At 31.4% G+C, this 17,867-nt stretch overlaps 1 protein-coding gene across 1 annotated transcript; it reads left to right on the plus strand.

Annotated features, from left to right (window-relative positions):
- Positions 1 to 3,966: 3,966 nt before the first annotated feature.
- On the plus strand, positions 3,967 to 7,420 carry LOC143597514 (beta-carotene isomerase D27, chloroplastic-like). The gene is made up of 7 exons (XM_077075998.1): positions 3,967 to 4,243; positions 4,319 to 4,458; positions 5,211 to 5,309; positions 5,507 to 5,568; positions 5,665 to 5,771; positions 6,518 to 6,610; positions 7,352 to 7,420. Exons 1-7 carry the CDS (start codon positions 3,982 to 3,984, stop codon positions 7,390 to 7,392), a joined length of 804 nt encoding a protein of 267 aa, XP_076932113.1. The 5' UTR covers positions 3,967 to 3,981; the 3' UTR covers positions 7,393 to 7,420.
- Positions 7,421 to 17,867: the final 10,447 nt, after the last annotated feature.

Consider the following 17,867-nt stretch of genomic DNA (forward strand, 5'->3'; position numbering starts at 1 on the left):
TTCCTAGGAAACTCTTTATTCTTATTTGAACCATTTTCTATATATATATATATATATATATATACACTAGCTTTAGAACCCGTGTGATGCACGGGAAGCTCAAATGAAAAACAATTAAACTGTAGAAATTAAAAAACCTATATTTATCAAATTAAATAGGTTAATAAGTTCCAATATATTTTTAGATAGAATATTCATACGAATATGTGGTACGTTTGCAATTTCTTCATAATCACGAAAAAGATGTACCTATTGATTTGATAAGTTGTAATTATATATATTTTTTAATGGAATAGCGATTTTTAACAAAAGATGATAAGATATTTCATTAAAATTACGAATGACATAAAAGAGAACATCATATATAAAGTTTGCATGACTAAAACACGGTTTTGCACTGTAGATTTAAAAAAGATGGATGAGAACTCCATGGATCTATGGGGGTGGAATGGATACGTGGGAATAAAGTTGTTATTCATTCATAATTTGTACTTGTTTTTATTTTCTTAGACTATAAATATCGTTTGTTAATTTTTACTACGTTCATCTCATACACTAAAAAGTGTGTATAAATTGATTTAATAAAAAGAATGTAGATATGATTTCATTAAAGATATACATAATTTTATTATTACTGACATAAATACCAACATATTTTTAATCTTTATAATTTAGACAATTAGTTATTTGATAAAATTGTGTATTGATATGTTTTGATTACACTAACACAAAAAGTTTTCATTAAAAATTGGAAAATAGTTTGAGCGGGAAATTTTGGCTATGAATGGATCTACAAATAACACGTGTCCCATTTATTTTACTTTATTAGAATAATATATATATATATATATATATAACACATATTAATAAAATACTATTATTTTCTAAACCGAAGCCGGCAACAAGCTTTTGTCACCCCCCTAACAAAAAGCTTCGGGGGAGGGGGTGTTCATGACAAAAAGGGTCGATATTGCCCCCAATATCGCCCCACTACACTTGGTTTTATATTTAGTTATATTATCATATTAACAATATGGTCTTACTCTAAAATAGTTCTAACTTCCACAAGAAACATCATGTAGATTAATTGTTGTTTATTTTAAAAGAACTGAAGTTTAAGTTCTGCTCGTTACGAAGTTAAAGCTAGACTAAGTTATTATTCATTATATATAAAATATTTTATGCATATAATAGTAATATATTTATAACTTTATATATACAACAAAACATAGGTTTTTATTTAATTTTACTTTAGTTTCACACTGAATATTAATTTTTATGCAATTATGCTTTTATGTAAATCATATTGTTAACAATTTGTAATTTTCCAGATTAGATTAAGTAAACTAGTTTTAAATTAATTGAAAACTAGGTTAGATCCCGTGTTCCATGAAAAATATAATAAAAATAAAAAATTGTTATATGCAAATACATTAATTATAAGTGAATTAATAATATATCATTTAGAAGTTAAGAAATTCAACACAATAACTACTTAAGTGGAGTTGGTAAGCATCTTTAGTTTGAGACATGAGGTATTGGGTTCAAAACTTGTATCACATAATAATTTATTTTTCAAAATTTTACAAAATGTTATGGGTTATAACATAACTAAACGGGTTCATGTTCCTTATTGTGTTTAGAAAAAGAGATGATAAAATAGGAAACTGTTTGTATGGCATCTATGTGACATCCTATGTGAAAGCCTTTAAATGATGTCATGTAAAAAAATCATGTTGCTTTAGAGCATGTTTGGGATTGAGTTTGAAAAATGTTTATTGGCTTATTGGTATTTTCAAAAGGCTAAAAAAATTAAAGAGAAAATTATTGTTTGAGTTCTTGTGGTTTTAAGGCGGAGGCACAATGAGTCCCTGAAAAAACTTTTGAATTGGTTGAGTCCCCGTGGTTTCATAAACGAACCATTTGGGTCCTTGCCCTTACTTAACTTTCAGGGTAAAACTTTCATTTTACTGAAACCACAGGGACTCAAATTGTTCGTTTCTGAAACTACAGGGACTCAAATTGTTCGATTCTGAAACCACGGAGACTCAACCAGTTCAAAAAAAATTTCGGGGACTCATTATATCTCCGCCCTAAAACCACAGGGACCCAAATAGTAATTTTCTCAAATTAAAATGTGTTTGGCAATTACAAAAAACTTTCTTTTTTTAGATTTTTCAAAAGGTTGAAAAACATTTTTCCAAAAGCCCCAAATCCTAGCTTTTCAAAATGCCTTTTTGAAATAGCCAATAAGCATTTTTCAAACTCAATCCCAAAGATGCCCTTAATATATATAGTTAGATACAACATGTTGAGATATTAAAGTTATCAAATGTACAAGTAAATTAAATAAATCAAATGTACAACATCGCCCTTAACTCGTTAAGTAATAATGTTCTGTATTTTATATCAATAAACCATGGACTTTTGTTACCTTTTAGACCATTCCCGACTCATTCAACCTTCTCTCTTTAAAATATAAAAAACTAGGATAGAGCCCGTGTGATACACAGATGGTTAAAAATAATAAAAAGGTTAAAGTTAGTAATATGCATGATAACATACATTATAGATTCATAAGATATTAATAATGATAAACAAAATTTTATAATTCATAAATCTCTAAAAGCCTCTTTGAATACAACATTGGATGTTAACTTAATTGTTTAATGATTTTCTGGTATTAATTATAAGTGAATTAGCAATATATTATTTATAAGTCAAGAAATCCAACACAATAACTACTTAAGTAGAGTTGGTAAGCATCTTTAGTTTGAAACATGAGGCCTTGGGTTCGAGACTTATATCACACTATAATTTATTTTTTAAAATTTTACAATGTGTTATATTCATATGAAGATGGTTGTATTTGAAGAGAAACCAGGTCATGGGTTATAACATAACTAAACGAGCTCATGCTCCATATTGTATTTAGAAGAAAAGATGATAAAATAGGAAACTGCTCACATGACATCTATGTGACATCCTATGTGAAAGCCCTAGAATAATATCATCATCATCATCATCATCATCGTACTCAGTATATCCCACCAATAGCAATGCTATGGTAGGGTCTGAGGAGGGTAAGATGTAGACAGCCTTACCTCTATCCCATAGGGATAGAGAGGCTGCTTCCGGTGAGACCCCCGGCTCGATAGTAGTTTTGCATCAAGCCTTGGACATAAGGCACATAGCACTCAATCATCGGGACACCGGCTGATCGGTGCATGTGCCCTTGTCTTTCGGCTATCAACGCCACCACATGATGCCTGATTAACCTTCCGCCACTTTTAACGTTATTTTCACGAGATTAGTAAAATAACGTCAAAATTAGTGCAATTTTACTTTTGCCCACCCGAGGGTTCACACATATATACATTATATGCGCGCACCGCAAGCAGGGCGTTAAGCCCTAGAATAATATCATATAAAAAAATCATGTTGATTTAATATATAGTTAGATATTTTAAAAAAATAATTCATTTCTTTCACCATTTCAATTTTCTAATCCTAAACTATAAAAAGTTGATACAAACTTTTTATATATGACAAATTACAATCTCCACCCAATTTACTTTAAGTGTTTAAAAACAAGATAAATAATAAAATAAACGATTATGAGAGATAATGATAAAAATAAAGAATGAGATATGAGGGACTTTTTTAAGATAAGTATTAAATTTTATAAAATATAACTTTTAGTTAAGTGATAGAATATGATAGAGGGGATGTGAGTGCTTTTAGTGCAATCGAGTATCCGAACTCAAATTTTATACTCGTTTGATGAACTTGCATTGCACGTACCCAGGGTCGTGTGCTACCCTACTCGGTGGAGCGAGTAGGGTGGCCCACCCAACCTAAGAAGCAGAACACTCTATATATAATGCCAATGCCATATTAAACAAAAGAAGATACGCAAAGCTAGCTTCTAAGTGGCAACTCCCACTACTTAAAATCTCTCTCTAAAATCTCTCCAGCAGTATGGGAACAGCCATACACTTATCTCCGGCTAGAGTATTCTCATTTCCGGCAAGATCTCACTGGAAACCACCGCTCATATTCTCCAAACGTGGTCTTTCCACTTTGTCACTCTTGACCCAACCAACTTCTGTTTCTACTAAAGATAACAATCATCATAGTCTTAAAATCCACAATACCACGTCATCAAAGACTGTCTATCACGACAACTGGCTTGAAAGTATCGCCATTGCTCACCTCTCTAAAACAATCCAAGAAACCACGGGTTTGTTTATACTTGGTTTAAATCCCGTTTTCTACATGTTGGAACAAACTTTTGATGTTAGTAATGCTAATGCAGGAATGAAAATTGACACGCCTGGGTACAAAGGAATTGTGGAGGTCTCAGCAGCTATGTTTCGGGAGCTTAGCCCGACTGAACAACGTGCCCTTATTCTTAAGGCTCTTGAGAAAGCTGTTCCTAGATTTACACTCTCCATGGCAAGTTTATTTTTCAGTATATCTTCCTCTTTTATATTAGCGTCAGGGGTCTAAACAAGCAGAGTTACTCGTGAGTACTTAAGATTGATTCGCTAACTCGAAACGAGCAAAGTTTAAATAAACTCAAGCTGAAATTGAATTTTGCTTATTAAAGGAGTGGAAATCTGTGTCCAAGTTTCATATACCGAATTTGACTAGGCTCACAAGCATAATATTTAATATAAAAGTTGTATGCTACGTAGTAAGTATTATTATTATACATAATAAGAAAAGAATTAGGAACTATTAATATATATATATATATATATATATATATATATGTATAATTATCAGTATGTATATAAATGATTGTATATGTATACAATAAAATAAATAAACAGTTAGTACTCTATTTAGTTAGACACGCCGCATTCAAGCTTAGACGGGCTCAATTACACCCGTAGGTACTATACAGACTAAACTGGGTTAGAGTAAAAATGGTACGTTATTTTATGTGCGGTTCTAAATGATTCGCAGGGTTTGGCTTTGTACGTAATTAATACTTTAGATATGTTTTGAAAAACTATATAATTATTATGGTAATTAAGATAAATCCTTTTAAAACATTATGCTTTAGGTTGTAAGTATATGAATACAAGTTATACGAATTGCTATCGATCAACAAAATACAACCCAAAGCCAAGTGGTATTCGATATCCATAGAAAATGGGTTGAAACTACTCATTGTGTTTGTATCTGATTTTGTATTTTAAATTATGCAGATGAGATTGATGCCCCAATCAAAGTTTACAAGGGAGTTTTATGCCGTCTTCACTACGTTAGCATTTAGTTGGCTTGTGGGTCCCAGTGAGGTAACGCTGTACTAACCGAAAATAACTACCATAGAGATACATGTTAATAATCAAAAGTGCATTTCAAGTTAAACCCAATCCTAGTACAAGATGCAGTAAAATTCAGATTTAACATAATAGCTTGACACCTAAAAATCGATTGTAGATTTATGCATTATTGTAACTATTAATATTAATTAAGTAATAGTATTTTGAAGGTAAGAGAGTTGGAGTTTGAAGGGAGAAAAGAGAGGAATGTTGTGCACATAACAAAATGCAGGTAAAATTTTATTTTTCTTGCATATGTTTCTAAAAAAATACAGACATTAGCAAGAGAACATTTTTTAAATTAATGCAATTTTCGTGAATTTTTTAGGTTTTTGGAAGAGGGGAACTGCGTGGGCATGTGCACAAACCTATGCAAGATGCCAACACAAGAGTTCATTAAGAAAAATTTAGGGATTGGCGTCAACATGGTTCCTAGTAAGTAAACTTGACCTGAAAAATTGATCGGGTCGGGTTGCCTGCCAAATGTATACAGGTCAAACGGATTGGTTTGGGCTAACCAAAAACTGTTTTTTAAAGTTTTGAAAATAACTAGTGCGTCAAATATGATTCAAATTACAGTCTAGTCGACTTTCAGCCCGCTCTTTTTTTACTACTACCTTTTATTTATTTATTTATTTTTTATTTTACATGTTTGACGTAAATCTTCTTGGTTACCTATTTTTATTTAAAACATAAACCGCACGGGCTCATTTATAAATAAACGTGTCGAACAAACACTTGAAGCAAGGAAATGCATTAGATTTACCCCACACTAAATATAGACTAGAAATGATTTCATAACAGGAAAAGTGCACCTAGAACAACCCCTAAACAACAAATTTAGTGCACTCAAATCATTCAAGAACTCAAATTAATAGAGACATGCATATACAAACTTAAGGGGAATAACAGTGCCTGCACTAACATACAGAAGCCCGAAAACATGTATGGCGGGCCAGCGTGTCCTCCACTCAGGGCGCACCACTTCAAGTAGAGATTTAAAAGTGTTGATTCCAATTTATATCATGAATTTAGGAAATTTGAAACAACTTGTATGCTTCAAATCAGTGTGCCAGTTACAATTTTTGGGCAGACAATAGTTTTTATAATAAAAGGAGCTTATAAGTGCTACAACTATTGAATCCCACAAAGTGTACTCATTGTGCTTATTTTGATCTAAGATTTTGATGATATGAGCTGCGAGATTATATTCGGTCAGGACCCTCCGGCACAAGAAGATGATCCAGCCTTTAAGGAACCGTGCTACAAACTATGTAAACGCTCGTAAATCTTAATTCATTCACATTTTGATGAAGTATAGAGGGATCAAAACGTTTTTGGGTCAAACGGGTCATCTTTAAATCTAGCAAGAATCGAGTTAGGTTGGGTTATGTTCCACAAGCACATGTTGATCTTAATTAACTTTTTAAATAATTAAGGGAAGTTGTAGGAGAAAAAAAGATGTAGGACTTTGGCGGAATTAACACATTTTATTTTTGCATGATTAAATCCCAAAATTTATTATAAGAATTTGTATGGACATACAAGAAAAAAGGACTTTTTCACTTATTGTTCGAAAGTTCAGGGATTTAATCATGCAAAAAAGGACTTTTATGTTAATAATAGTTTATAAGTTGTGGAACTTCATCGTTACGCTTTAAAAGTTAAGGGGTTTTAATCATACAAAAATAAAATCAACCTAGAAACGAATGTGTTAAATACGCGTGGCCACGTATTTAGTTATAGATCATAAGACGTTTTTTTCTAAATAAAACTAGTTATAAGAGTTTATACTTACTCGAACACACGCTACTTTTAACCCACTTGACCCGATACTTTTATAGCCAATTTTGTTTATTTAATTTACCCGTTTGATCCGCCATCAGTATAACTATACCCAAGTTGGCATGTTCTATACAAATGAGCTGACACTGCCACCTCTAACTAACGTATGTAACACGTTTATCAAGAGGTGAAAATGCTAATCCTCATATTTGGCTATATATTGCATGTAGGTAATTTAAAACAAAGTCACAGTGCAAGCTGCATTAGTTAAACCCTCAAGGAGAATGGCAATACAGGAGTTTCAAAGAAAATACGATGAGCAGAAGAGGCTGTGGGACCCCTCTAAGGCTCTTATAGTCAGTAATACATAATGATTAGTGTGCAACAGTTAATAATGGTAAATATGTAACAATAACTAAAAATACTTTTAAGGCGTTTATACTTTTCAAGTTAATTAGTAAAACTTGATCCATGCTTTGGCAAGAGAAATACCCAAAAGTGTTCTTCACTTGTTGCAATAAGAAAATAGTTAATGACTCTTGATTTTCGAAATTTCAATCATGAGAGGTCAATGGAAGGATGCAGGCTACACCATTAATTGATAAATAGGTAACCAGTGTGCAGCAGATTTTGCTATGGCTCCGTTTATTCCCACACTTTCACCTTCTATTTTGACACCAATATCCTCCATATTGATTAATATGGAGCATATTGGTCCATATTTATATGATCTATATTGGTCAATATAGGCCATATTATCACAATTTGGCCAATGTTGGAGTTTACCATATGGTGAACGGTGCCATAAGGATATTACATGCATATTGGGTGAGGCGATATGATGCATATCAATCTTATATGGACCTTTGATATGATGTATATAGTTTATTGGGTCAAGTTTTTCTACAAAGAGAGACAAAAATGAGAAACATTTATAGCCACACAAAAAAACTATTTAAAAAAAATTAAAAATAAATAATTAAAAAATCGTAACTCAAAATTTAATAAAAAAAACAAAAAAAGTAAAAACACAAAAATGTTTCCACTATCTTTCTCGTTCTTTTAAAAAAAAACATAATGTTGAGTGAAAAAGACCATTGTTTCTTTTTGTTTATCATTGTGTTTTGTGTTTATTTTCGCCATTGATTGTGTCTTCTTTTCTTGATATTGTGTTATATTAGTCAACATTGTGTTATATTTTATTCGGCATTGTGTCATATTTTTGCGATTTATTATGTCCTTTTTTAGTTATAATTGTGTCTTTTGTTCGTTTTCGTCATTATGTCTTATGTCTTTGCATTGTGTCTTTTCGGGTTTTTTTTTTGGAACGAGAATGATGAGGGAAACATTTTTGTTTTTTTAATTTTTTTAATTTTTATTTATATTTTGAGTTATGATTTTTTTTTATTAATTTTTTAGAATTTTTTTAGGGGTTTTTCGTGTGACCACAAATCCTTCTCACCCTTCTTATTTTTGTCTCCATTTGTATTTTAACTTTTCCCTAGTTTATTTTATTCTTTTTTCTTAACAACTATTATTTTTATATATTTTTGTTTTGTATAAAGAAGAGGCTGATGCATATCAACCTTGTATAGACCCTCGATATGGATCATATTAGGTAATATGATGCATATAGTTTTTTTAGGAGAAATTATATATATCTCTCTCTATTAAGTTGATCAATTACATATATACCCAATCCAGAATTTTAATTACATATATTCCCATATGAAATAAAATTACCTCTTTACCCCTATCATATAGAAACCTAGATGCCTAGGATCGACGCTTCAAAGTTCAACCTATCTACTTTGTTTTTTTTTTTCAATGGTGGATTGTCATTCTTTTGGTGCGATTCCCTTAAGGCTATTTGTTTATTGTGTAATTGCATGTTAATATTAGGTGTATAATGTCCACCGAATACCTACAAGTTACATGGAAGCAACCGCCTAATTGGCTCTTCTTTTTGTGTTTAGAATTATTCTTGGAATTATTCAATTATTGCTTAATCTGTTATCACGAAATTCGAAATTCAGTTCCAAACACTATGGAGTTAATATTGTTTTTGTTTTTGGTTCTGTGTATGCAGACATGACGCGATGGATGAGGTTTGGTTACCAAGTTCAAGTTTGTTTCAAGTCAGTAGGTTCAAGTTTGAAACCAAAATCAGTTTGTTATTTTGATACATACAAGTCTGTACATGTACAAGCAACTAATGAAATATTAATCGATTTGAACAGGAACAGTAGAGATAATATCAGTATTCAGTGGTATTTTCGGTATATTAGCGGTGCCAATGCCGCATAATACCCAAACGAGCGATACCATTACCGAAATTATACGATCGTGTAAGCAAAAGAAAAAAAAACTAGTTAAAAATGGGTAAAATTAATATATGATTTTATAGTTTTAGTAAAGGTAAGGGTAAAATGGTCATTTTATAAGCTATTTTTAATCAAATGGGTAAATATGTAATATTTATGTTTAAGGAAGGGGATATTTGTAATTCTGGATTAGGTATATATGTAATTGGTCAACTTAGTAGGGAATATATGTAATTGCCCCTTTTTTTATCAGTTTTACTCAATACATTGGACATTGAGGTCTAAAAAATGATTCTTTATTTGCCTAAATATGTTGCCAGCCAAGTATTCAAAACATGTTAAACATATATTAGAGACATAAGCAATTGAAACTGCAAAAATATATAATCAGTTCATACATATATCACTGAAATACAAAAGAAGTCAACCAAATTAACTATGGATGTTGATCCCGATCCGCCGGTGAATCCTAAGCGGCCTGCGGATATTGTCGTGGCGTTGGTAGTGGTCGCTCCTACAATCCATGGGCCCGCCTCAAATCCTTCATCGTCTTAAACACCCACCCCATCAATTCCTCAACGCGGTCGATCTGGCGACCAAAGTCCTGGGCGACCGCCCGTGTAGCCGGAGACAAATCCATATAGATGTGTTGCGGGTACTGTGATGGCTACGGGTGTGGAAGATGCGGCCATGGTATATCATGATAATTGGACCATCAGTATGAGCCCCGCCAGCACTCGGAAGCACCTCATGAAAAACTGGGATCACTGCCGGCAACAACAAGGGAACAAAAATCTGGAGATTCCTCGAGCGAAATCGAAGGGCCCCATTGAACATGCGTGTATGATGTGTGGGTGAAAGAACATGGTTTAGGTGTTTAATGTTGTGTGTTTTAATTGTTTATATGTATCGAACACGAATACTTCGAGTGGTTTTATGATTACAGGTGCTCGGAGCTTAAAGGAATTAATTTGGAGTACTTAGGAAGGTAAGAGATCAAGTTACGGATGAAGGGAAGCAACTGAGTGTTCAAATGATGAACAAGCTTAAGGAAATGAAAGAAAGATGTTATGGTACTGTAGCAACTGTAAGCTACGGTGCCCAACCCGTAGTTTGCAGTGGAGTGAATTTAAATGAACCCGTAAGGCAGAGAAGAAGAGTCGTAGCCTACGGGCCAGTCTTAAGCTACGGTGGCCATGTCGTAGCTTACGGTCTGGCCTGACAGGAAATGTCGGTTTTGAGTATTTTTCTTCCATATTTAAGCAGAGTAAAACCTTAAATCGATTATTCTTCATACCATATCATACTTGGACATTCTTGGGGACATCTTCCATCATCCTAACACCCTTTAATCATCATAATCATTCATGTTCTCATCATCTCAACTAATAATCAAGATCTTCAAGATGCATATGCTAGGCTTAAGCTCTCATAACCATCTCCGAGAATAGGGTTGTGTTTGAAGCTAGACTCTCGGTACTTTAACCTCTTGATGTTGGATTTGGATTTGAGTAATCATTCGGTTAGTTAAATATTTATGTTTGTTTATGTGGTTGAACAGTTTTTCATAATTGAACGCTTTGAAGTTTTATAAGTTAATTGATTTGTGATCATCAACTTTTAGGATTAAATTCTTAGTCATTGGCCCGTTTATCTTTAACCATTAAGCCGATTGCATTTATCAAACCTTAAAACTGGTAATCAATTAGGTAATTATTCATCCAAACCAATTGTGCGGATTAAGTTCTGTCAATCACTAAGGTCAAATATTTAGTCTTTTGATTATAGGTATAAGCAAATGAGTTTTACAAGTAGGTTTAATCAACTCGTCTAGTCTGTTTCACAAACTGAACCCTGGAGTTTGATTATAGGCTTGGGAACTCTATCTTGATATAGAAGAATTGTAAAGCTAAGTACTTTGTGTGCTAGGTGTAGAAGGTGATCACTTCCTTTGAAAAGTGAGACGTTTGTATTGGTGATCTATACCATTTTAGGGAAAGGACTAGTGAATAAAACTCTCAATCAAGGATTAGGGAGAGGACGTAGAGTGAATTAGTTAGCATTCACTTGAACCTCAATAAATCCGGCTGTGTCATCTCTAAGCCTTAACTCTTTATCTATTTGTGTTTAATTTTACAAGTTGTTAAAAGATTTTAATAAAGTCATTAGCTCGTTAAAATCGGATTAAAAGATAAGAAAAACTATTCACCCCCACCCCCACCCCCTTCTAGATTTTTATAGACCGGTTTGTCTACGCCATATCCACCACTTGATAAATGAAAGATTATGCATGTTTGTTTTGTAGGTGACATAAATCATTAGCACATGCAGAAATGGACACCACCACACCCCAACCTACAGCGGAAATCGCCGAGGCGCGATTATGACTACTCATAAGCTCAAAGACACTAAATAAATATGGTGACAGTAACTAATTATTTCATTTCTAACCAAAATACACACAGAATTCAATACAAGAAAGAAAACAAGTATTAATACATGAACCAAAAGAATTATACAATTTTCTTTTATTATTTTAAGGATACCCTAAAGTCTAAACTAAATTTTTCAAACTTTCAATCATCCCAAATTGCAATCTGCAATGTGCGTAAAAATATCTATTTGTTAATAACACTTGTTAAGTGAGTAGCCACAATTTTGATATAATTATAATATATAAGTAATATGAAAATAAACAATTCATGCGGGTGCATAACTAACGAGATAAAAATTGGTTTAACATAAATCCTAAACGGTTCTTAGAGATATTGAAAAGCCTCAATTTAGTTATGCATAAACCTAAATGATATAATGCGAATCAGTTTGTAAACAGGTGCATAATTAATTTGTTAGTTATAAACCTTCTCTAGTCTCTGTTGATTTTTTTACCACAACTAATTTTCCACTCTCAAGCGTTCTTGGTGCTCAATTGCTCGGTTTTGCTTTTGTTGACTAGAAAAGTCAACTGTTTTGGTTGTTCATCATCTTCCATCGACATTTCAAGTAAATAGTAAACATAAAAGTTGTTCATTTTATCATCTAAGTTAAAGCCCTTAATCAATTTCAATGATTGAATGGGTTCGTTGATCAATTTCTCTAAGACTCGTTTAGGGTTTATGTTAAGAACTAAATTGAGGCTTTTCAATTGCACCATTAATTAAACCAGAAAATAGAACGGGTCATCTCTCCCGTCATGTTACGTTCGGTGAAAATTCTATCATTTCAAAACCAACCCTCATTACCTTCTTTGTATGGCTTCCTTGACACCTATACAAACCCATTATTCACCTACAACACCACACCACCTCCCGTCTCTTGCCCACACCCTCAGCCTACCAATCTCGGCCCCGTTAGTCCAAACTCCACAACTCAACCTGCTCAACCGAACCCAACAAGCACCACACATCTCAAAAACACCTGATCCCGACCCATCTACTATTCCCCGGCCCACCAAATAAGAATTTTTTTTCCAAAATGGGGAAAAGGGGGCGGGACTTATTTACCAAAATCGGTGATTTGAAAAGTATTTACTAAAATATGTTTTTTTTTCTATAAACTTATCTTTTCTCACTCCTATACTTATTAATAGGGCTATCAATTCATGGCATGGACCTGCTAACACAACACGACACAGTTTTAATAGGTTTGGGTTTGAGCTTAACAAGTTTCGTGTCTTAAACAAGTCAACCTATTTAAGACATGTTTAAATTTGTGTCATAACATGTTAAATACATGTTAACCTGTTAGTAACATGTGTAGATTTTTATTTTAAAAAAATAAATATATATACACTCTTAAAGTCTTAAAACTAAAATCATACTTACAAACAATATTTCAATAATGCACGTAGAACCCAATATTATATTTTTATAGATGTAATGATTTGCATCTATGTTTTTTTATTTCAAGTATGTTATGTATTTGTCATCTTTTGTTTCTAGTATGTTATGAATTTGTGGTTTTTTGTTTCAAATAGGTTGTGGGTTATCTATTAATTTAAAACTTTTATGCTTGTTTTGTAAATTTTGGTTTCGTTAAACATGTATTATTCATTGTGTCTTCAAACATGTCCTTTAATAGGTCTTAAAAGGTTAACCTGCTACTAAACAAGTTCGTGTTTGTGTTTAGTATAAAAGGTCATCATATCTTATCGTGTCGTGTCCGATATGTTATGACAACCCTACTTTCTTGAAAATTATATTTAAAATAGATAGATAAAAAAATGAATTAAAAATAATAATGCTTTATTTTTTTTTCATCCCGTCTAAATCAAAATTATTCCAAAAAAAATTGTTTTTTTAACATACTCATATTATTTAACTATTTATTTATTTATGAAAACCGATTTAAAACAAAAAAAAAAGCATTATTTTGGTTTTATTGTCTTTGTTTTTAATCGCTTTACCATTGTTATTTTTATTGTTTTCTTCAAGTTGTATTCTTATATAGGCATGCTTTTAACATCGATATTGGTACTGGTATTGTTTAGTAGAAATCTGATCGGGTTGCTATTGGTACTGGTAGGATACTTACACTCATAAAGCTTACGATATCAAATAAAATTATTTTAGAATAAACTTTATTAGAACAATATTTGTACTGAAATGCCGGGAAAATAATTAAACACAACAACAAAAACCATATAAAAAAAATGTCGGTGCCGGTTTGAATTATACCGGTACTAATGTCGTTCATTCAAAACCGGTTTGGTTTAGATGTAAGTTATTTTTTGGCATATATTATTCATAGCATAATGATGGAAATGCTATTTAAAAGGAAAAATAATATAAATTTTACATTATAAAACATCCGTTTTAATCATAAAACAACTAAAAAAATCTATCATAAAATAGTTGTATTATCAAACATAAACATATTGTACCCTCAAATATAAAAAGTTTGCTTGAAGAAAAAAAAAGAGAAAAAAAAAAAGAAAGCAACGAAAAACCAAAACAAATAAAGGATATGAATATGTAAAAAACAGTTTCGAAAAGCATTATTTGAATAGTTTTTGATTTAGACAAGATGAAAAAGATAAAAGCTATTTAATTCATTTTTTTTATCTATCTTTTCTAAGTATAAAATTTTAAAAGGAGTTATTTTGATTAATAAGAGTATGAGTGAAAAACGATAAGTTTACAGAAGAAACCCATTTTAATAGTTTCAAAAATAATTTTTCCTTTTCTCATTTGGGTAAAAAAGAAAAAAAAAACTCACCTGACACTTAAGTTATACTAGTTAATCTATATATAAAAGCAAACGTATGGCTACAGTAACAGTTTGTTATATGTATATTCTACCCATTTGAATAAGTATGTACTTTTAGTCTCATAGAACTTTTCATTAGTGTATGACAATTGTTATCATGTATATCATCTGGATACACTACTTTAGTTATATTCTGTCACGTATATCTCTCTAAGGTTTCTCTATAATTTTAGAACAATATGTTTGGTTATTATTTCGATTTCACTTACAATCTGCAAACGAGAATTTAAAAAGATCAAGTGAAATGAGAATTTAAAAAGATCATTTTTATTTCGCATTATCTAATTATTATATATAACATTTAACAAGCTTTCTGTCGCTAAGTGCCAGCCGATTGGGCCAAGTGCCAGCCGATTGGGTCATTTGGCGGCACCAAATTGGTTCTTGGCAGTTTTTGTTTCGTTTTTTTTTAATTCCTGTATCGTAATGAACATAACGGTAACCGACCAAATAAGTGTTGACTCACAACTTCAATCTCCGAGACTGAAAACACTCGAGTTTTATCGACCCCCAATCTTACCAACCGACACCACCGCATTAGTCAACCTCAAATTTTTATACTTTTTCCTGTTTTTTACACCCGAATTGACACGAAAGTAACCGAAAATGGCGTCCGAACTCGTATCTTTTATTTCAAAGTTGTTTATTCATGTTTGAACTTTAAATATAGTAAGAACATTCTCAGTCCATTCCTTACCATATATTCATATATATCATATTATTACACTAAAAAATCATTTTATTTTCTCTCTTTTGTTCAATTAAATAATACTGTTTATACATTTATCATTATATTCTCTCCCTCCTCCACTCACAACTAGAGGTTGTCAAATAAATCGGTTAATCGAACCGACCCGAAAACTGAACCGAAACCGAACCAGTTTGAAAATGATTTTGTATAAACCGTTTTGGAACCGATTGAAACCGTAGGTTCGGAACCGGTTTGTAATTTTCTCGGCCAAAACTGGTTAACCGAACCGAAACTGGTAAAAACCAGTCAAAACCCAAACCAAAACCGATCAAAACCCGAACCGAAACCGATCGTACCATCGTAAGAAACCGGTTTCAACTCGAACCGAAACCGATCATAAACTGGTTTTGACTTTTGTTGACCAAACCGAACCGGCTTTAACCCAAACCGGTTTTGAGTTTTAAACGGTTTGTGCACCTCTACTCACAACCACTTTTAGAAAATATTAAAAAATTATACGGTATGAACAGTGAAACCCCAAATTTAACTTTCCCATATAACGTGTTCTCTATCCTCTATTAAAAACCACTCATAACCATAATATATAATTTATAAATCTTTCTCATGTATTTTTAAGGAACGGAGCGAGAATGCTCTTAGAGGTTCTAATCTAACTATAATTAAAGTAACACAAGTTGTCTATGTGGCATTTAATTAGGCACTCCATATAGGATGCCAATTAGATGTCATATCATTATTTCTTATTATATTATGGCCCATGACCTGTTTTCCTATTATAACCTATGACCCGTAAAGCTTTATAAAATTTTGAAAAATATATTATTATGTGATATGGATTTCGAACCAAAGACCTCATGTTTCATACCAAAACTGCTTATCAACTTCACTAAAATGGTAATTGTGTTTGATTTCTTGACTTAACATATATAAATGTGATTTCTCTTCAAGTATAAAACCAAAATTATATTTAATTATTAACATTTTCATAATTCACAATATAACATTGTTTTCTCATATCTCTTTAACACAGCCATTTAAGATTGTTCATCGTTTATTTCTTTATTTTAAAATATAATATATTTTTATTTATTCTTTTTACAACAAAACCTTAGTCTTTGTAAATTTAGTTTTTAAATATGTAACAATATTTTGTTATAAATATCATTTTTATACACACAATATTTAATATAACAAAATCGGTATGAATGTTCTGTTTTATTTGAAATAAGTCAAGCATTAAGATTTGGTTTTCAACTTAAAATTATAATGCATAATATATCAAAACTTAATAAAAAAAAGTTATAAATAAAAATTATTATATGAAATAATTGAATTTACGTATTACATACGATAATTTTTTATTTTATTATATTTTTCACCCGTGGAGCATGGGATCTAACCTAGTTACACACTAATTTAAAGGTTCCAATTGAAAAGACTTCTAATGCTACATCACAATTATTACTAATTTAAAGGCTCTAATTACATAAATAACTATATATTAAGACACTCACTTTCCTTAATGTCCGTTGAAAGAGTGGGAAAACATTGAGAGCTAATAATTAAAGATCAAGCAATCAAAGATCTCCTTTGTAGAGGGATTCAATTGCTTGTATATGATTAGTAAAAGATTGTTGCTCAATGCACGACAGTTGTAGGGTTTATGCCTAGCCAACTAAGTGGAGGCAGTCAACAAGATTTCTCACTCACAATTTTCAACCGCTGGAATTGTCATTTTGTGTCTTGAAGTCTAAACAACTAAGGGTATTTTTGGTACGGGGTAATGGAATAGATGAGAGAATGGAATGGACGTGGTAATGGAATGAAGAAAGGAATGAAATGGATCATTACCATTCCATTATCATGTTTGGTTACCATGTAAGAATGAAATGATTAATCACTTTATCATTATTAATATTTTTATTAGTAATAATAATAAAAAATAAATAAATAATATTAATAATAAATGAATATTCATAATAAGTATTTTTAAGACCTCGTGCTGCAATGAGATCGTTAAATGTATATGCGTTTTGAAATGTTAACTCATTTAATTTAAAAATAAAATATATTGATAATGTAGTAACAGTTCTAATATAATAATAGTTATATTATAATATACAAAACGATAATGATAATATAATAACTATAATTTGAAAATAATAATAATAATATAATTATAATTTTATAATAGTAATAATGATTTTGACTTTTTGACTTTTTCATTCCTTAAAGGAATGTAAAAAAAAACACCCATACCCAAAGGAATGAAAATCTTAAAAATGGAAGAAGTTTCATTTCATTTAGAATGATCTATTCCATTCATGCATGGTAACCAAACATGTTTTTTTTCAATCCTTTGGAATAACTTATTACATTTCACCTTCCATTCATCCATAACAAATACTACCTAAAATATTTGCTCAAAAGCAAAAGTTAAGT

The sequence above is a fragment of the Bidens hawaiensis genome, unplaced genomic scaffold, assembly GCF_021521415.1.
Source record: "Bidens hawaiensis isolate Kalapana, Puna unplaced genomic scaffold, B.hawaiensis_p1.1 tig00048403_1, whole genome shotgun sequence".
NCBI lineage: Eukaryota > Viridiplantae > Streptophyta > Magnoliopsida > Asterales > Asteraceae > Bidens > Bidens hawaiensis.